Source organism: Aspergillus foveolatus (genome assembly GCF_047715535.1).
Source record: "Aspergillus foveolatus strain CBS 279.81 unplaced genomic scaffold BDW70scaffold_45, whole genome shotgun sequence".
Taxonomy (NCBI): Eukaryota; Fungi; Ascomycota; class Eurotiomycetes; order Eurotiales; family Aspergillaceae; genus Aspergillus; species Aspergillus foveolatus.
In genome coordinates this window covers 26859-45945 of record NW_027396109.1, presented here as the reverse complement: position 1 = coordinate 45945, position 19087 = coordinate 26859, and the positions used below count along the sequence as shown (strand labels likewise).

Genomic DNA, 19087 nt, shown 5'->3' with positions numbered 1-19087 from the left:
TCAGTCGAGAACCAAGAGTATACATGGGATAATTTGAAGGTTAGTGCTAGTTACCTAAGATCCCTGGATAGCTATCCAAGTTTGCTGGACAGAAAACTCGAGGTTCTATGGTGATCTCCCTATTAAATAGAACTCCTTCTATACAAAGTATATAAATCAATGGCTAAGCAAGCCCATAAACGCCCGAACGACGGCAATCACTGACAGTGACTGAGAAAGCCAGGCTCGCTCAATAATGCCGTTCAATTCCTTCCGCGGCGACCAATTCTGCAAGACGGAATTCTCAGTACACCTAGCAACTGAACCTTTCAATGTAAGGCCAGAACATTTGAAAGGTAGGCTATTTGGTCCAGGCAAAGGCCGACCAGCTGTATCTGAAAACCACGAATATCCCTCCCAAGAACCTGAACGAAAATTTGCGGGCAAAAAGCTCCATGAAATACATCCTTCCCTGATCCGATAGCAAATGAGCAATCGCACGCGCGCGATTTATACCATTTAAGCCCCTTCCAAGTGAAGGAGAGCAGAGTTTGGGATGAGTGGTGGCCGATATAACCCCGGACATGAAGGAACGGGAAATTTCCCCACTAACATCCTCTCTTGGTCTCATAAATAGATGTGGAAGGTTGTGCCGAAGTAATTCCATCAATGGCATCAAGAAAAAAAACTCAAAAGAACACGATTGGCTCCCAAACCCTAAGAGATGGATTCTCGTATTGGTGGTAGATAGAGCGACCTTTTTCTTAGAATGACTTTGTCAAGGCTAACCATTGCCTGAATCATGGCCATCAGGAGCGATGCGACATACTGATGAAGATGGGAACTTGTCATCGATGACCATGTCACAGGCACTGCAGGTAGCCTACATTGAGCAGAAGAGGCGTGACAGAATCTCCCGCTTTCGGCGTCGTATGGTCTGCGGCGCCTTTTCCTCACCTGCATCTCCAGGCCCTCTCAAACCCTGAGGTTTGTTGCTTGACGATACTGCCCCAATGGAGTCTGCTTCTGCGTTATCCAGATCTTCCCAGTAGCCAAGTTCCTTCTTTGACCAAATGGTAGCAGGATGGTCAGGTCCCAAATACTTGGCGCTCCGCTCAAAGCACTCTTCCATCATTTGGGTTGCTAGAGCCTGTCCTCCCGCTGCCCTCCAGGTCAGGGCAAGTCTATACATGCTGAGCAGCGTGTCTGGATGCATTGGCCCCAGCTTCTCCATACGGAGCTTGAGCACATGGTCCTGTAGCTCTTCTGCTTCGCTCCATCGCTCTTGGAGATAATATGTTGTGGCGAGTTCGGACGTCATAGTCAAAGTGTACGTATGCTGAGTGCCGAGGACCTGTTGGCTGGTGTTCACTGCCTCTATTAGTAGTTCCTCTGCTACTTTTAATCGCCCCTGATCGCGGTATATTACTGCAAGGGTGGCCATGGACCTTGCGGTACTGGGGTGCTTCAACCCCAGGACTCTTTTGTTGGTCTTGAACACCTGCGCCGCGAGCGCTTCTGCTTCAGACAAGCGACCCTGACTTTCGTAGGTCTGTGCCAGATTATGCATAGTAGCTATGGTATCCGGGTGGTCCACACCGAGCGATTCTGTTTCAAGCTTGAGCACCTTCTGCCTCAGCTTTGCAGCTTCTTCAACCCGCCCTAGATCTGAGTAGATCGATGCGAGATTCGAAATTCCTCTCAGAGAATTTTCCACATCGCCGCTGGTTGAGAGGGCCTCTAACTGTAACTTCTCGGCTTCTTTGTATCTTCCTTGGTGGACATAAACTTGCACCAAGAAGCTTATGGAGGTCGCAGTCGTTGTATCAGCGAGCCCCAGTGTCTCTCTACAGATGCTGGTCGCCTGTAGCGCAACCTCTTCTGCTTGTGATATTTTGTCTTGGTGTAGGTAGCAGTAGACCAGATCATTCATACAGGATAAGGTTCTCCGATCAGAGTCTCCATATTCTTTCTGATAGTATGTCATGAGGTCTCTCGCTAGTGGTTCTGCTTCCCGATGCCTGTTTTCTTTCCACAGGCACCCCATTACATCGTCCACAAGGAGTAAATAACGTCCTTTGCTTTGTGCTTCTTTAAAAGCAGCCTCATTAAGTAAGTGCAGAACATGGGGCAGGTACTGCCTCCATAGCTGCCGGTTAGTATGGTCAGGGTCAGGAAATATTTCCTCAAATCGATCTGCCGCCCACAGAACATAGACAGAGAGCTTGTTTCTCATTTTCAGCCAGTTCCTCATCGCTAAGGAGACTAATCGGTGCATTGAAATTGACCCATTTCCCTGCAAGGTAACAAACGAATAGGCTTTGAGAAGTCCGAGGGTCTCAACCAGTGCTGTCTTGGACTTTGGTTGAGGTAGGAAGGACTGTGGGATATCTCGTGGGTTGATACAAGCCAAGAGTGAAAGGTAGTCGGCTGCCATTTCGTCCATCTCCAATATCTGCTTGAATGATATATGCCACGTCAGTGCCACTGGGTTTTGGACATCTTGGTAGCGTCCTTCATCACCGAACTCTTTGCTCAGAAGCTCGGTAATGGCCGCCTCCTGCTCAGATAGGAGCTCCAGGTAATCGGACAATCCGATGCTGTTTTCATTTATGAAGGCTGTGGCTTGAGTGATGGCTAATGGGAGAAAGCAAAGCTGCTCCAGGAGAGTAATGCAGACTTCTGTATCGTCAAGCAGCTTCTTATCAATCAATGACCATCTCAGCATCTCCAAGCCGTCATTCTCGCCGGGCTCGGCCACATGCGTCACATAATTGGAAGCGGAGGCCATCTTCACGGCGGTCTTCCGGTTGCGGGTAGTGAAAATAATATGGCCTTGGCTACTTTGAGGAAGGAAATCTTGCAACGCAGGCAGGATGCCTGACCCGTCCGTCCACATATCTATATCGTCTGCATTGTCGAATACGAGAAGCCACTTTTCCTTGGTTTCGGTAAAGTATCGCTGCAGTTGCTCTTTCACCGAGTCCGCGTCGGCGTGAATTCCAATCGTGTCTGCAATAGCCAAATACGCTTGCTCAACTGCTTCTCGGGTGATACATGGTATCCAAAATATCGAACATCTAGGCTCTCGGTCTCGCATTCGATATGCCAGTTCTAGAGCCACCTGCGTCTTCCCCACCCCGCCTAATCCGGTAATGGCAAGCTTTCTCGGTCCGTCTGGTGTCGCAATCCATTCTTCAAGCTCCTGCAATTCGTGATGACGCCCAACAAAACGTGGGTTTCTCATGAATGGGACCATAAAGTGCCCTGCGGTAGCCGCATCTGGAAACTTTCTTGTCAGCATCGGCAAAGCTTTGCTTTTTTTTATCTTGGAAGTCACTGACCGTCCCGCTGCAACGGCTCCCAGTATTCCAGGAAGACTTTGGTCGCGGAAGCTGCGGCTGCCGCGGCGTATGCTTGCCATAGTTTGTTCTTATGGCTATCCGCGTAGTCGCATACACCTTTAATGATAATGCATGGTAGGTTGTTCCATACGCCTGCCCCTTCCATCTCAAACGCAGCCACGCTTTCCGAGTGAACTATTGCATCGCGGTGTTGGCCAGACTTTAGAACCGTGTCCGCCGAGGCAACCTTGCGTACATAAACTGACGGAACTGATTCCCCTGCAGCTCGCCGACGGACAATGTGGGTGTCGTCGCAACCGAGTTCGTCGCAATCTTTGTTCAGCGCGGCCTCGCAGATGTCATCGGACGTACATTTCCCTGCGCCGTCGCAAAAGTTGGAGCCATTATTTGCGTAGTGTCTGTGGAAATAGGCAGCCTCGTAAAGAACATCAGCGACGCCCGGATGGCTCCATCGTGACTCAGATTGCTGTAGCGTATCAAGGCACTCTGACACTCGACGTCCAAATTCGGCAATGGTGCGAGTTGCCTTAAGGCCAGAGAGAAAAGTTCCCAGGCGGCGATCCAGTCCCCCAAGCGTATCCTCGACGTCGGTCTTCCGCTGGAAGCCCCCTGGATACTGCCTGCCATAATCATACTCGACCACTGAGTCGCTAATCACCACGTCTCCCAAATATATCTGATCTTCCCCTATGGAGGGAGCCCCGCCACAGATTCCGACAACGAAAGCAAGTCGAATATTCCGGTAGCTGACCTGTAGGCTTGAGGCAACGCTCGCAGCGCTTCCCTTTCCCTTTCGCGGTAGGTAGCATAATACTACGTTGTGATTCCCGATTCTCCCATTGATGTATGTATTTGCATCTCCTGGTTCCTTGCCGTAGTGTCTTCCGAGGCGGTCGTAAGTCACATCAAAGACGGCTTCAACAGCGTCGGCTTCCAGGGTCAGCGCGCAGATGATCGCGACCGTAAAGTCAGCCCGATTTCGAGGACGCATATCGATACAATACTCTGTTCAGTCGGGGACATAGGCGAAGGATAAGTCGAAATTCGTTGGCGAGAAGATGGCGAGAAGTGGGGGAAAATGTGAGGCTGAGCGCAGCCCAGCCTTGCTGCTGAGCACAGATGGCACAGCCTCACGTATACCAATGTAAATTATCTACTTAGAGGCATAAAAATACATCTACTCCGGAGTAGATACCAGGACAATGGCGGAACAATCTAGTCTCACCTGGGAAGCTGAATTGAATCATCAACTAGCTAGATTGGAAGGTTCTTTATCACCAACAGTGTGAAATTATATATATCTGCATATCGACGATGGGTGCTTGATGGCGCATATTGTAGCTGATAGGTAAAAATCGGCTACAACTCGGGATATATTACATCGATATCATCTTATTGAACACTATTACTGTATTAGGACCTAGAAACAAATCGAGTTCGTGCTGGCTGGCATCCATACCTCCAGATATGGCGGCAGCATAAAATGTGAATGACCAAAATGAGACATTGCGCTAGCTATACTGGGATTAGCGTACCTTACTGTCCAATAAGAAACTATAAATCGTGCATGCAACCGTTTTATGCAGGGATATGACAGGGGCACATGATTATGCACGATGACCTCGAGGTTGAGGACCCGACTCCACCCTCAACTCGAACAATTCTCTCACTCTCTGGTAGAGACTGATGCGTCCGAAATAATTGCAGCAACTGCTGTTTGAATTATTCACATTTCTTCGTTAGCCCATCAAAAGGGCGATAGCTACGATGAGTTGGCTGCGGGGTGCTTCAGACCCTCCACGACCCGCCTCCCCCGCAGACTCGGAGGAGCCACTGCTTAACGATGATGATCGCAGTCGTCGCTCCAGCCAGGATGAAGAGGCCATCCAGAACGATGTCAAAAGAAGCCCTCGCTCGAGAACTCGAGTTGTTACTCTATCTATTCTCCTCGCTACCAGCATCACGACGGTCGCAGTCGTCATATACATTCTAGTCACCCACAAACTCCCCGCACCCACAGGCCGGCCTCACCATCACGACAGTAACACACCGATCAAGAACGTCGTCGTCCTCGTCCAGGAGAATCTCTCTTTCGATACCCTTGCCGGCGGTCTCAACTACAGTCGCGATATAGACAATATCGTCAACCTCCCACCGAACAAACGTTTCTGCAACCCCTCGAACGTCGCCGATCCCTCTTCCCCGCTTATCTGCGCAAAGCCGCTGGCGAAGAACATCGCTCCCGATGATCCCGACCACAGTATCGCCGGCGGGAACTTCCAGGTCTATGGGACGGATCATCCCGATCTTTCGATTCATAAGCCGACCATGCAGGGGTTCGTGAGCGAGCAGATCCGGTCGCACGGGATAAACGGGGACCTGAAGCGGGCAGCGGAGGTGATCAATTATTATGCACCAGAACATATTCCCGTGTTCAGCGCCCTCGCCGAAAACTATCTCCTGCTCGACAGATGGTTCGCCTCGGTCCCCGGCCCGACAAACCCCAACCGCGCCTACTTGACGTCCGGGACCTCACACGGCCACGGCTGGAACGATCCGTCCTTTGACCACTCGTCGCTCCCCCAAGTTTCCATCTTTCAGCAACTCACCGAAGCGAACGTAAGCTGGATCAACTACTCCAACGCGACCGGCTTCGCGCCGGACGCGCTCTTCTACACCTGGACCGCAAAGTCAGAAGCGGGCCGGAACTCCGTCAAACGCATCGACCAATTCTACACTGACGCCGCAGCCGGCAATCTGCCCCAGTTCACCTGGATCAATCCCGAATGCTGTTCCTATACTTCGTTTCACCCGCCCTCTCCGACAAATCTTGGCGAGGGCTTGGTGAAGAGTGTATACGAGGCTCTCCGGAAGGGTCCACAGTGGAACCAGACGCTTTTTATCCTGACATTCGATGAACACGGCGGATTCGCGGACCATGTTCCTCCCCCGGAGAATGTTCCTCCTGGCGATGGAATCCCGTATACGGAGGTTGCAAAGGATGGGAAGCCAACAACCTTCCATTTTGATAGGTTGGGGATCAGGGTTCCGACCCTGCTCATCTCGCCGTATGTGCAGAAGGGTGCAGTGGTGCATGGCCCAAAAGGGAAGGGAAAGAAAGGGCGTGCAAAGGGGGAGTACACGCATACGTCGATCCTGAAGTATGTGGATGAGTTGTGGGGATTGGATATCCTTACGCCGAGGGTTGAGTGGTCCGCCAGTTTTGGAGATCTGATTGAGAAGAAATTTAGAGAGGATACGCCTGAGATTCTGCCAGAGCCTGTTATTTTCTAACCGAGCTGGTTCCGCAACCTTCAAGGTATTTATTGGCTTTCTTTCTTGTATTGTCTTTTTGGATTAGACGAGATTTGATGATGGATATATGGCTTAACGAACTGAGAACGCTAGAGTATATGATAGAATGGTCGTTATCATTTAACCCAATAGGTGAATATATCACTCTGCACTGCCACTTTTGCGACTTCAGGTCTCGACCTACCACTCCTCCTTGATAAAATCCGCGCACCGCTCTCCGATTCCATACGCAGGCATCTGCGTGTGTCCACCATGGAGGGTCGGCATGACACTGCAGTCCGCGACGCGCAGACCTTTGACACCACGGACACGAAGCTTGTTGTCCAGCACGGCATTCGGGTCATCGGGCTTGCCCATTGCGCACGTTCCGGCTGCGTGGTAGCCTACATACGAACAATCAATCATTAGCAATGAAGACACGACGGCAGGAAATAGAAGGGACGGGTCAGGACTTACAAGTCGTAGCATGCTGCTTCACATACGGAATCCACTGCTCCCTCGTCGTATACGTATGGTGATCTAGATTCTCTGGCCATGACCCCTTGACGATATCCTTCGTTCCCGCACCCTTGGTCACGATCTCATTGGCGAAGCGGCAGGCCTCGCTTAGCACCAGCAGGTCTAATGGATGGTCGAGATAGTTGCAGTCGATGACCGGGTTCTGGAGTGGATCGGCGCTCGCCAGCGTCACGGTGCCGCGGGACTTGGGTGCAAACAGCTCCGCAATGATACTGAACGCGTGCTTGTGATCGATTGGGAATTGATTGTACTGCTTCGGGCCGCCGTAGGTCTCGGTCGAAAAGAACTCGATGTTCGGCTGCTTGGGGGTCAGGCCCATGGGGTCTCGACCGGGGAGGCGGGGGGCGTCGCGCCACAGGGGCTCGTCTTTCAGGCGGTCATCGAGACGGGCGAAGGCGAAAGAGCCGAAGGGGAAAGTAGAGAGGAAACCGGTCTTGTGCTCCCTGTACTCTTGAAGCGCCTTTTCGAGGGCGTTGTCGTGGTAGACTTTGTGGCAGTTGGTGAGGCCGGATTTGGAGGCTTCATAGAACATGAAGACGATCTGATGGATGTTAGTCGAGAAGGAGATAGAGGTAGAGTTAATGGGAAGGTAAGGCAAGGAAAGGGGTAGAGGGCAGCGTACGAGGTGGTCCATCAGGTTCTTGCCGACGCCTGGGAGGTCAACGAGACAGTCGATACCAAACTGGGCGAGCTCGTCGCGCGCTCCGATACCCGAGCGCATGAGGATTGCTGGACTGCAGTATGCGCCTCCAGAGACGATGACTTCGCGCCGGGCGTAGTAGGCTTTGCTTGTCCCGTCTGCGGAGCGGGTCAACGCACCCACTGCTCGGAGGCCGTCGGCTGTCGGCTCGATAATGATGCGGTCGACCGTCGCATCGGTCTGGATGGTGATATTGGAGCGGTCGTACTCCTTGGTGATGAAGTCGGCCGACGTGGTGCGGACGCCTTTGTAGACGGTGCGCGGAACGTGGCCGCAGCCATGGGGGACGTCGCCCGTGGAGAACATGTCGTGGTGCAGGGGAAGGCCCTGATCGACGAAGGAGTCGATCAGCCGGTCAGCGATGGGGGCGAGGTCGTGCGGTTCGGTGTGTAGAGGGCCGGAGTAGCCGTGGGCAGACTCGTCGGCCTTGAACCAGGGCTTGCCATGGAACGTTTCGGACTGACTCTTTAGTACGTTTCACCTATCGGGAGTGCGGACATGAAAGCCAAAAGAAAAGGGAGGAGGGGTACCTTCTTCATCGCCTCGAAGAACTCATCGCCGCTCCAGCCCTCCAAGCCCCAGTCATCATAGTCCTGTTTGCTGCCGCGTATGCAGAGGGTACCATTGCACCCACTACTCCCGCCGAGGAACCGGCCTCGACTGAGCTTGACCTGGCGGTTATCGACCCCAGCCATAGGCTTGGTGATCAGGTTCCAGTCGGTCTCAGAGTCGAAGTTGTTGGACCAGCCGCCGGCCATGTGTACGTTCTCGAGGTCACGGTTATGCTGGCCCGCCTCGAGCAGCAGGATACGCACATCCTTGTTCTTAGCCAGACGGCCGGCGACGACGCATCCTGAGGTTCCGCCGCTGGCTGGGTCTTCAGCACTGCCATTATAGCGCGGTCAAGAACGGAGAGATCGAAGCTACATACCCGCAGACGATGTAGTCGTAGGTGTTCTCGGGGTCAGCAATTGAGCCCATTTTTGCAGTGAATTCAGTGCGAGGACGGTTTGTGAAGAGGGGGTCAGCCCGTGAGGGGAGATGCCAGCTCCCTTTAAGGGCCCCGGAAGCATGCCGGGAGCACGACTTGCGCGGAACCGAGCATTAGCCAGTTGGACAAGCGGCAGTAGTACAGACTACAGAGATATAACGGAGTACTCAGTCGTGCCACCCAGACAGGAACGTACAACTCCAAAGGATACCTAAGTGGCCCGCGTCTCCGCCCGTACGCATACTGCTAGGATAGAACCGCCGCCGGCCCCCGTTGATCCTAGCCTAGGCTGGAGTCTCTGGGCGGGGATCTCAGGGAGAAGAGCGGAATGGAGCTGGGTATTCCGCGCACGCGGGGATCCTGTAGAGCATCCCAAGCAGCCTGAAGGATATCAGCTTCGGGCTCTATTCCGCTGATATATCCCAGGGAGGTGCACAATGCCCTTGTCCATGTGAAGGCTGCACATTTAAGGAGAGAAAGTACCAGGATTCATATTGGCTGGTGGATGCCGGCAGCATTAAAAGCCTGTCGATCGCTAGCGCTTGGCCGATGAATGGACTAAGACGACTGCTGTGCCAAATACAGTCCAGTCGAGGATTCCTCATCCTTTCTTCATCCTTTCCTCATCCTTCCCTTCTGGGAAAAGCCTCTGGCTAATGAAGCCTGAAGCATACCCGGTAATCCTCTGATCTCTGGTCGTGGGCCGATTCGGCTCACCGGATTATTGGCAGGGATTTGCAATAGCAACGTCTTCTCTTTCATCCTTACTAGTCAACCTTATTCATTTTTCTATTTATTTATTTACTTTTTTTCTCTCTTATAAATGTGGCGTAAAAATCCCCAGACCACGAGTTGCTCCCGACGTAGCCCTGCTCGCGTGACCTACCGGGTACACTGCTTCCACGCTCATTTGGTCTCGCAGGGCCACCATATTCATTACTACCCACAATACAATATACATTCGTTCGTTCGCGCGAATAGCGTGCAGAGCCCGGAAACTGGAGAGGATCAGCAGCCTATTTCGGACGATGTCCGAGAGAGACGATCTAGCGTACTTGTAAGTACTCCAGGGTACTATGAAGGTCAAACAGAGTTGGAGCAGGACTGGGCAGGAGACGATGAAACGACCAGGATGAGAAGAAACGACAAGGGTCTGAATCCTTCGAGCGCCAAAAGCATGAATAGCGGCTCGGGGAAACTTTGTATAGAACTTTATCCACCGTAGAATATGCCGCTTAGGTTTAGAAGCCCTGGGGCCACTTATCCTCACTGGTCGGGGCCTCGGCCCCAGTTATCAAATGGGGGCCATGGGTCCCGAGTCTCCAGTTTTCTTGCCCGCTCCTGTCATATGTCAGCCGTTAACGGTCAATGGGAAATCTCTTTTGAGTCTAGCCCCCCATTAGGGGTTGAGCAACCGAAGAATGCACGAGGTTAGTGCAGGATGGGGTATGGAATACGGGGTTCCAGAGTAAAGAGTACCACGGGTTTCTTGCAGCCTTAAAATGATAGGCATAAAATGCCGCATAATTGCTGCGAACGTTTTCAGAAATATTGTGATCTTTATCTCGAGGGAGCTCGAGGGAATCAGGTTGGCCAACTGACCGCTGCTCCAGCCTGGTAGCAGCCTGCCGGCCTCGGTGGCCCCCTGGATCTGCGACTGCCACGGGGACCACAGGGGTCGGTCCCGACTGGCGGAAACAAGGAGTTGTCTGATGGAGAAGACCTGGCCTCGCCGATGGCCCACCGGGCAATCGTCTCTATGCGGTCGCCTGTCCCGGCCAGATGGGCCCGCACGCCGATCGTTCTTGGTCTGGCTCTGTGACGGCTGTCAGTTGCTCGAACCATACTTTTCCAAGGTTTGGTCGATATTTCGTAGGATCAGTAGCTCTGGGAGATCGCGATTAAAGTCTCGTTTACGGCTGAATGGGCAAGGGACGACTGGGCATCCAGGAGGGAGCTGAAAGGGTTTTATTTGGTTGTCCCAACCAGCCGGGTGCGAGGTTGACATTCCCCGTCATCCTAGGCCCTTTTCTTTTTTCCTTTTGTCTTCCCTGCAGACTTGGCCAACTGCTGCAATGGCGACCGCTACCCCCTTCCAGAAGGAGGCCTGGACGGAGTATGGGATCGGGGTGATTGTGCTTCTGCTGCGCCTGTTCGCGCGCATGAAGGTGGTAGGGATCAGGAACTGGCAGGGCGATGACTATTTCTCCATCATCGCGCTCATCTTTTGGACGGTATGCACCAGGGTCTCGAATAAAGGAGGGGAATGGGGAACTAACTGGGGAACTGACTCGCTAGGCTGAACTGACCATGCTCGAACTCATCGGCCAGTACGGGACCAATATCGGCCTCTCAGACGAGCAACGAGCGGCCGTGACGCCCGAGCAGACAGCCAGACTGGTCGCGGGATCGAAATGCCTTCTAGCTGGATGGACGTGCTATGTGACCCTGATCTGGTCGCTGAAGGCTTGCATGCTGTTCTTCTACAACCGCCTCACGTACGCTAGAGCCTCCCCTTTCCCCCGTTCTCGTATTCATCGCGACTGATCCGCCGCAGCCTCGGCCTCTTCCAGCAGAAGCTCGTCAAGTTCAATGTCGGCCTTTGCGCTGTTACCTATGTGGCCGTTATCCTGACCATCTTCCTCCACTGTCGGCCGTTGACGAAGCATTTCCAGGTCTATCCGGACCCCGGGCGTACGTTCCCCATCCAAGCCTTGGAAATAAAAGGTCCTAAACCAGAGCGCAGTGAATTGCACCGCCGACTTCATTAACTACATCATGATTGCCACCACAAATGTTGTGTATGCATTGCCTCTTTCCCGGGCCAGCGGCCGGCTTTACACCTCACTAACGATTCAGGACCGATGCCATCCTCCTCACCATTCCCATCCCACTTCTCGCCAAAGTCCGTCTCGCATTACGCCGGTTGGTCTCCTTTCCCTTACAAATAACCAGTAAAGGACTGATCGCTTAACCGTTCGGTCTGCAGAAAACTAGTAATTGGTGTGCTCCTTTGCGGCGGTATCTTCGTTATGGCCGCAACCCTCCTTCGCTGCATCCTCTCCCTCAAAGACATCAACAGTATCAACAACAGCACGGTGTGGGCCATTCGTGAAACAGTACGCTCTTGCAGCCCGACCAACCTTATTCCTAATAGAAGAAACAGGATCAGCTGACCGAGACTTAGTTCGTCGCCATTATCGCCGTCAACGCCCCCTGCATCAAACCGCTCTTCAGCTCTTCCGTGTGGCTGCGCTCCTCTTCGAAAGATCCCTCTTCGGGGGTCGGGAACTATTCGAAGAGCAAGGGGGCGAGCTTTGGTATGTCCGCGCTAGGTAGATCAAAACACACCCAGCTTGAATCTGGCACCGTCTCGAAGGCGGGGCGGGAGAGCGATGAGTATGGGATGTTGCGGGAGGCGAACAATCGTGGTGCAGCACTGGCGAGTGCTAGTCGCTACGATGGGAGTAGCTTTGAGGACGAGGAAAATGGTAGGAAAGGAGGGATCCAGGTAACAACCATGTATGAGGTCAGGAGGGATGGGAGGGAGTAAATCTGGTCTGGCTGGGAGGTGCAGAACTTTTGAAAATACGATATTAATATTTAATTCTACAGCTACGGCTGCTGCCGCTAATAAAGGCATTATTCTTTCTACCTTGTCCGGTGTACATGCGCCGTTCGAGGTTCGGTATAGACACTATACGCCCAGTAACCGCGTCCAGTGGGCCTGACAATCACTGACGGTGACAGACTGCCGAAATAGACTGATCTGCACTGTGAAAGCGACTGCGGACGACCAAACCGAACAAGGCCAAGTCCTTACTGAAAGGATACTTGATCATACTACCTCACCGCAATATGCTGATCAAATGTGTTTGGAAGCAAGATTTAGGAGCAACTATGAAGTGCAAAACTCGTGAGGATATGGTATTTTTGCGTCTTTATTGAAACCCTGCTCGTCCCTCTGGGGCTGTAAAGGGTCTACACCTATAATGCTATACGCACAAATAAGCACGAATAAGGTCAGCTTGCAACGCCTGGAGACATACTCTATGATGCCAATAAAAGCATACCTTGATAAGTCCTTGGTACCAGTTGTTCGAAAATTTGCTCGCGAGAAGAACCCTTTAGGTAGCCTGTACATCATTACCAGCCTCAGAGTTGGGAGGCGTGGCAGTGGTGCAGACATGACCCGTTAATATGTGAATATTAGTTTTGGCGCTGATACTGATGCCGGGACTGCTTCTGGAGTTTCTGGTATGCTGAGTGTTGGTCCGAGTCTGAACTACGCGGCAGGGGTGATGGAGAAGATTAAGTACACAACAAGCTTGAATTACATCTATGCCTATCTCACTCGTTTCCAAAGTGGAGTAACTCCGCCTGAGCCAGAAACAAGAGAGCGGCGCGTTCTAGAGCTCGAAAGTACCAACAAGAGTACAGGTTTACATGATCCGATAATGCCAGCAGCAGAGAGCGAGCCACGCGAAAGGAATGGGCTGAGTGGATAAATTATTGAAGCAGAGATACAATGATATGCATAGATTGAAAAACTTCGTCTCCAAAGGGACTAGCAACCTGCTGAACTCACCTGAAAGATTCAGAAAGTTACCTCTAACTGCCGGATTATTGAGTGCACAAGCTTTTAACGGCAATAAACGAGCCAGTATGGTGTCCGCGCCAGGAAATGCTGAGGGAGGTGGCCCCTGCCAACCTTTATCCACGCGCCAAATAGTAATACGAGCAACAGAGAAGTTCCGGAAATTAGAAACAGATTGACAATGAGGTTCAGGCCTTGGATCAGCCTGAACACCTTCTCCACCTATCTTGGGAGCTAAAGACACCTCATCCCTCACCTTCTCCCTACCGTCGAGCAAACTGCAAAACTGCACTTGCGAAGCCTCCAACACCACCTCTGAGTCCCCCAACCAGCTGTGCCTCACTTACCAGGACTTCTATAACAAGCGAGAAGCCAATTATCCTAAATTAAAAGCAGGACATTAAGATCTAAATAAATAAGGAGGAGAACACAGCGAATTAGAATCTCAATCCCAGAGCTAGTGGCGTACCTTAAGAAGCGACTTGGACAACTGGGGATATTAGGGCGGGTAGCAGCCGCCAGGAGGCTTCCTAGTAGGGACCTGGTACTCAAAGTAGACTTGACAATTGCTAAGATGCTGGTAGAAGATAGAGTATACCTTTGGATTGGTAACTTAGTTCGGCAGCCAAGATCCGACCCAGAAAACGCACGATTATGGTACACGGCATGTTAGTAGGGGACTTCCTAACAGACCAGAAACACAGGGTATCCAGAATATCCTTACGCAGAACCCAGGGATCAAAAATAAGTAAGAGTCTTTAGATAGAAGCGGCGGAGCAGGGTAATCAGGCGAGAAAGAAAACAAAGCTTCTCTAATTCTGGATATTAATACTCCAGAATAAGCTAACCATCTCCTAGAGGAAGGTTTGGTGCTAGATAACGAGCTTAAGGAGGTGGGGTGTGGCTCTTGTCTCATCTCTTTCTCCCTTCTGGCTCACATTCATCTAATGCATCGATCACGTTCACCGCAATTATGGGCGTTTTGAAGTTGACATTGAGTAACGGCTGGAGGAGCAATGTGCTGAATTGCTCTCTCGTGCCTTTTCGGAAATGTTATAATTAGCTTGGATGGCTATCTGGGCATGGTTGATTAGCTGAGGAAAGCTGTTTAGCAGCTGTTGTACAAGGGCTGTGAAAAGTCTTTTTGCATTCCCCTGAGATGGTTAAGATCAATCTTCTGGCTGATATTATCAGCGGTTCTATTCAACTTTTCAACCTGCTGGTTGATTATCGCTGTAAAAAGGAGTAGATACGAATTAGACTCATTTTTTACTCAACCATATAGCCATGAACCTCATTGCAAAATTCAGTTACAGAGGTCAGCCGCCAGCTTCTCCTGTAATACCTGACCACGAGAGATGTAACTAGCAGCTCCTTTGCATACGAAGCGGCCGCCAATGCGGCATATCCCTGCCACTGCTTGTTTTTATACGAATCGGCGTAGTCACAAATACCCCGGATCACAATATAAGGGAAGTCTTGCATTAAGCCCGCAGCCTCCATCTCAATGCACAGTGTGCCTGTGGATCATTGACCTCGCGTTTATCTCTTATCACCTCCCACTCAGCCAAACAAACATCGCAAGTAGCTGCATCTGTGGGATGTTCGTATTGTGTCTGAAAAAGGCGGTCATGTCGCCGGTCTGGTTGACTAAAGTTCCGGGGTGTTCGGGTATTTCTCTGCTTCTCTGCACTGCTCGTTTTATATATGAAGGATAAAGTGTTCCTTAAGAGCAGATGTCCTCATTTGATCAAACTGCAGCTAATAATATTCTGGGCGGACTCTTTAATGATCCGGTGCGGGTCAGCTTCCCGCTGGCACCGATTTTTCCCATGTCATGCTGGATGACACCCCCACAAGAGTAAGTAGGATAACTGACCACAACGTCACCAAGGCGAATATCGTTAGTAGAAGACGGAATCCCTCCTCCAATACCCACTATCAAACCGACTCTGAGTGACTTGGAAAAGGTTCGCATCATGCTAGTAGCAACCACAGTAGCCGAAGTCGTCCCATACTGCCCCCCTAGGCATGTGGTCGCTATAAAATGTTGGCCAACTCGGCCCAGAGTGTATATGTTCGTGTCTGTGAGATCCTGCTCTTCAAGAGTGCCAAAACACTCATCGAGCATTTCTTGCGGCGGCAAACTCGATAGGTAGGGCGCATATCCAGCCGATCTTGTAATCTTCGAGCGTAGGCGAAGCCATTTGGTCGCATTGATAGCGGACGGTGGGTTCTAGGTGAAACCCAATAGTTACTAGAGCTGAGACATAATGAGGGAAGCATTGGGGAAGCAGTTGTTGTCCGAGGGTGAGGACCGTTGAAGAGACATCGTGGTCGATGCTGAGAGAGCAAGCGGGGTAAGGCGCACAAACGAGGTTACATGAGATGCAATTTGTCGACCGTATGTGACAGCTAGTCATATATGGAACTTTCCTATTTGGGATATCGGAACTGCAAGCTCTGCTCGCCGATGCTTACGCAGAGACTTCTGCTATTTCCAAGGTTCAAGAGTTATGTCTCTTCCAACTGCCGTATTAGGCTAGGTTGCCTATTATTTAAACTGACCTATAGAGCTAGATCGGAAGAATAAGACCTTCATTCTTTTATATTATTTGACGGCTATTGCTGGTAATTACGTCTAGTTTGATGCTCAATACAAATCATTATTTGTTTTCGATGTGGTTTCAGGTTAGCAGTGAATTAGTTAAGCAATGCCACATGACTACTGTGCGTCGAAATCGATCATAAATTCTCAAGGCATCTTTGTGCAAACATGTCAAGTCACGTGATGCCTGAAGAACGACCCGCCTTCTCATCCAACTTGAATGGCCATAGGCATTTCTACCTACCAGCCTCAATGGAGAAGCCTACAAATCCATCAATCACTGTGTTAGAAGCATGCGATGTCAGTATCCGCACTGGCCCTCCTCCGGGCGGCTATTGCAGACCCGTTGTTGGTGAGTACAAGCGCGAGGCTGCAGACACGAACCTCAGCTGCTCCGCGACTCAGCTCATATTACTTTTACGCTCAAGTCAAGGCCTCGCCATCATAGTTTTAGTGAAGCAAATCTTTTGAGCCGCTATACCAATCTTTGCATACCCTTTTCCGCTCCTCTGTAATGCGCCCGAGAAGCCGCAATGATTTTACGATCGCGATTATCTGCGCCCTTCCTCTTGAAGCTGACGCTGTCGAGGCCCTGTTTGATGAGCATTACGACCGACTGGGAAAACGCTACGGCAAGCGAGGAGGCGACGCAAATGCGTACATAAATGGAAGAATTGGCAAACATGATGTGGTCCTGTGCTATATGCCAGGAATGGGGAAGGGAAGTGCAGCAAATGTTGCCTCTAGCCTGCAAGTCAGCTACCCGGGCATCAAGCTTGCTTTGGTTGTTGGTATTTGCGGGGGCGCCCCTTCTCCGCCGGAGTACGGAGACATATTCCTAGGCGATGTGATTATCAGCGATTCTGTGATCGAATATGACTTCGGCAGACAATACCCTGGTGGTTTTTCGCGGAAGAGTGGCGCCAAAGAGGCGCTGGGTAGGCCAAGTCGAAAGATCCGGACTCTTTTGAACAGCCTTCGAACTGAGAATGCCCGCAGTGAACTCCAGAGCCAGACGCAAGGTTATCTTCAAGTTCTTCAGCAAAGAGGGGCGAAGTGGTGTCATCCAGGGGTAAGCGATGTCCTTTACAGGGCCTCCTACCTTCATAAACATTATAGTCACCCTTCCCCTGTTAAGTGTTCCTGTTTTGAAAGCGACTTAGCGGAACAAATTTGTGACAAGGCGTTAGGGAAGGAGTGTGATGAGCTTGGTTGTGATAGTAGTCAACAGATCCGATGTCGAGAGATTTCAGAAGCCATTCAGACTTCTATACATATCGGACCAGTTGCTTCTGCCGACACGGTGATGAAGTCTGGACAGCATCGTGATGAAATTGCGGGAAAAGAGAAGGTCTTCGGATTTGAGATGGAGGGAGCAGGGGTATGGGACAATGTCCCATGTATTATCATCAAGGGTGTGTGTGACTATGCGGATAGTCACAAGAGCAAGTTGTGGCAGACATACGCAGCCGCGACTGGAGCTTCGGTTGCAAAAGCTTTCTTGGGATACTGGGGGCCTGAGAGCCGCGAAGGTAAGTCTGTTTTCAGGAGTATTTCTGAGAAGCCTTCCAGAGCTATGCCCGCTGATAACTACTCAGCCGGTCATCTTGTTTTCAGAAATATTCCTTTCCCGAAGAACGAAGGGTTTGTCGGCCGTGGTGAACAGCTTGGTCAGCTTGAAGAGCTGCTGTTTTCCCCAGGCCACCAGCACAAGGTTGCAATCACCGGCCTTGGCGGTGTCGGTAAAACACAGATTGCGCTCGAACTTGCGTACCGAACCCAGCAGTCGCGACCAGATTGCTCAATTTATTGGATTCCAGCTACAAACTTTGAGACCCTCCAACGAACGTATTTTCAGATTGCTCAGCAGCTACGGTTGCCAGGACTCGAGGAAGAGGGCGCAGATGCCAAGAAGCTCCTAAAAGATTACCTCTGCGGCAGTAGCGCGGGCCAATGGTTGCTGATATTCGACAATGCAGATGACATTGACATGTGGTTTGGCAAGTCCAAAGGCAACACCGAGCCATGCCGGTTGAGCAACTATATTCCATGGAGCAGGACAGGCAGCGTGCTATTTACCACGCGTTCCAAAAAGGTCGCCTCCAAGCTCGCGATGCAAGACGTGATCAGAGTCCCAGAATTGGACGAGGCCAGAGCGTTAGAGCTTCTTAGCGAACGCCTAGTAGATAAGTCTCTGTTACAAGATAGAGAACAAGCTGCGCTGCTTCTAAAGCAGCTTGTTTACCTTCCGTTGGCAATTGTGCAGGCTGCTTCTTATATCAATGCAAACTGTCTGAGTACACTCTCGGACTACCTATTGCTGTTAGCAGCTAAGGAGGAAGAGATAATTGACCTGTTAAGTGAGGAATTCGAGGATGACTGGCGTCCTGACGACACTACAAATCCAGTGGCCGCCACGTGGCTTATATCTTTCGAGCAAGTACAGCGTACCAATCCCCTCGCTTCTGATATTCTGTCTTTCATGGCATGCATAGAGCCGACAGAGATTCCAGCGTCCCTTCTGCCACTACCGCTAGCTGCATCTCGTAAGGCATGGGTTGAGTCTATCGGGATACTAGAGGGATATGCCTTTTTGACCAGGCGGCCTACCAAATCGTTCCACCTCCATCGACTTGTTCATCTTGCGACGCGCAATTGGCTAAGGAAGATTGGAAGCTTATCAGAGTGGACACTCACGACACTTGCAAGACTAGAAGAGATCTTCCCTAACGATAATCATACTAACAGAGACAAGTGGAAGACCTATTTGCCCCACGCGCTAGGACTTTTGGAAAAAGATGAAGTCCAAGGCATTAGGCAAAGATATGAGCTGCTTTACAAAGTTTCAAAGTGCCTTCTAGCGGATGGCCGAGCGAAGGAAGCCGTTCAGTACCTTGAAGAACTTTGTAACTGGCACAAAAGGAAATATGACGAGGAGCACCCTTCTCGACTTCGTTCTCAGCACGAGCTCGCCCGCGCATATCAAGCCAATGGACAGATCAAGCCAGCAGTG

General features: G+C 51.1%; 6 protein-coding genes across 6 annotated transcripts in view; 3 read left to right on the top strand and 3 right to left on the bottom strand.

Annotated features, from left to right (window-relative positions):
* Window positions 1-758: 758 nt before the first annotated feature.
* On the bottom strand, window positions 759-4342 carry BDW70DRAFT_88924 (uncharacterized protein). The gene is made up of 2 exons (XM_073745116.1): window positions 3324-4342; window positions 759-3261 (listed from the first exon to the last, which is right to left on the bottom strand). Exons 1-2 carry the CDS (start codon window positions 4333-4335, stop codon window positions 863-865), a joined length of 3411 nt encoding a protein of 1136 aa, XP_073593697.1. The 5' UTR covers window positions 4336-4342; the 3' UTR covers window positions 759-862.
* A 698-nt stretch (window positions 4343-5040) lies between these two features.
* BDW70DRAFT_88900 (putative phosphatidylglycerol specific phospholipase) lies at window positions 5041-6871 on the top strand. The gene has a single exon (XM_073745114.1). It carries the CDS (start codon window positions 5112-5114, stop codon window positions 6636-6638), a length of 1527 nt encoding a protein of 508 aa, XP_073593696.1. The 5' UTR covers window positions 5041-5111; the 3' UTR covers window positions 6639-6871.
* On the bottom strand, window positions 6739-8777 carry BDW70DRAFT_88904 (GMC family oxidoreductase). The gene is made up of 3 exons (XM_073745115.1): window positions 8409-8777; window positions 7116-8337; window positions 6739-7042 (listed from the first exon to the last, which is right to left on the bottom strand). Exons 1-3 carry the CDS (start codon window positions 8634-8636, stop codon window positions 6840-6842), a joined length of 1653 nt encoding a protein of 550 aa, XP_073593695.1. The 5' UTR covers window positions 8637-8777; the 3' UTR covers window positions 6739-6839.
* Window positions 8778-10944: 2167 nt separating this feature from the next.
* On the top strand, window positions 10945-12422 carry BDW70DRAFT_152054 (uncharacterized protein; the record flags this gene model as incomplete). Its single annotated transcript, XM_073739384.1, has 7 exons — window positions 10945-11103; window positions 11168-11367; window positions 11427-11563; window positions 11616-11670; window positions 11729-11794; window positions 11859-11988; window positions 12057-12422. 7 exons carry the CDS (start codon window positions 10945-10947, stop codon window positions 12420-12422), a joined length of 1113 nt encoding a protein of 370 aa, XP_073593694.1.
* Window positions 12423-14835: 2413 nt separating this feature from the next.
* On the bottom strand, window positions 14836-15792 carry BDW70DRAFT_169804 (uncharacterized protein). Its single transcript, XM_073742772.1, has 2 exons — window positions 15223-15792; window positions 14836-15151 (listed from the first exon to the last, which is right to left on the bottom strand). The coding sequence occupies exons 1-2, from the start codon at window positions 15595-15597 to the stop codon at window positions 14951-14953; spliced, it is 576 nt and encodes a 191-aa protein (XP_073593693.1). The 5' UTR covers window positions 15598-15792; the 3' UTR covers window positions 14836-14950.
* A 796-nt stretch (window positions 15793-16588) lies between these two features.
* Window positions 16589-19087, top strand: part of BDW70DRAFT_152052 (purine and uridine phosphorylase) — a gene marked incomplete at both ends in the record, with an annotated part of 3704 nt that continues 1205 nt past the window's right edge. The window contains 3 exons of the mRNA XM_073739383.1: window positions 16589-17606; window positions 17649-18066; window positions 18133-19084. Coding sequence (XP_073593692.1) covers window positions 16589-17606; window positions 17649-18066; window positions 18133-19084 — 2388 coding nt within the window. The remainder of the gene's footprint in view (window positions 17607-17648; window positions 18067-18132; window positions 19085-19087) is intronic.

Bases quoted from the DNA above. Each gene is read 5' to 3' on its own strand.
- BDW70DRAFT_88924 (XM_073745116.1), bottom strand. From the start codon at position 4,335: ATGCGTCCTCGAAATCGGGCTGACTTTACGGTCGCGATCATCTGCGCG. The intron at 3,262-3,323 runs GTCAGTGACTTC...GAAAGTTTCCAG, and splicing joins GGAGCCGTTGCAGCGGGACG to ATGCGGCTACCGCAGGGCAC.
- BDW70DRAFT_88900 (XM_073745114.1), top strand. From the start codon at position 5,112: ATGAGTTGGCTGCGGGGTGCTTCAGACCCTCCACGACCCGCCTCCCCC.
- BDW70DRAFT_88904 (XM_073745115.1), bottom strand. From the start codon at position 8,636: ATGGCCGGCGGCTGGTCCAACAACTTCGACTCTGAGACCGACTGGAAC. The intron at 8,338-8,408 runs GTACCCCTCCTC...CTAAAGAGTCAG, and splicing joins TCTTCGAGGCGATGAAGAAG to TCCGAAACGTTCCATGGCAA. The intron at 7,043-7,115 runs GTAAGTCCTGAC...GTTCGTATGTAG, and splicing joins GAAGCAGCATGCTACGACTT to GCTACCACGCAGCCGGAACG.
- BDW70DRAFT_169804 (XM_073742772.1), bottom strand. From the start codon at position 15,597: ATGCTCGATGAGTGTTTTGGCACTCTTGAAGAGCAGGATCTCACAGAC. The intron at 15,152-15,222 runs GTTTGATCAAAT...AGCAGTGCAGAG, and splicing joins CCAGAATATTATTAGCTGCA to AAGCAGAGAAATACCCGAAC.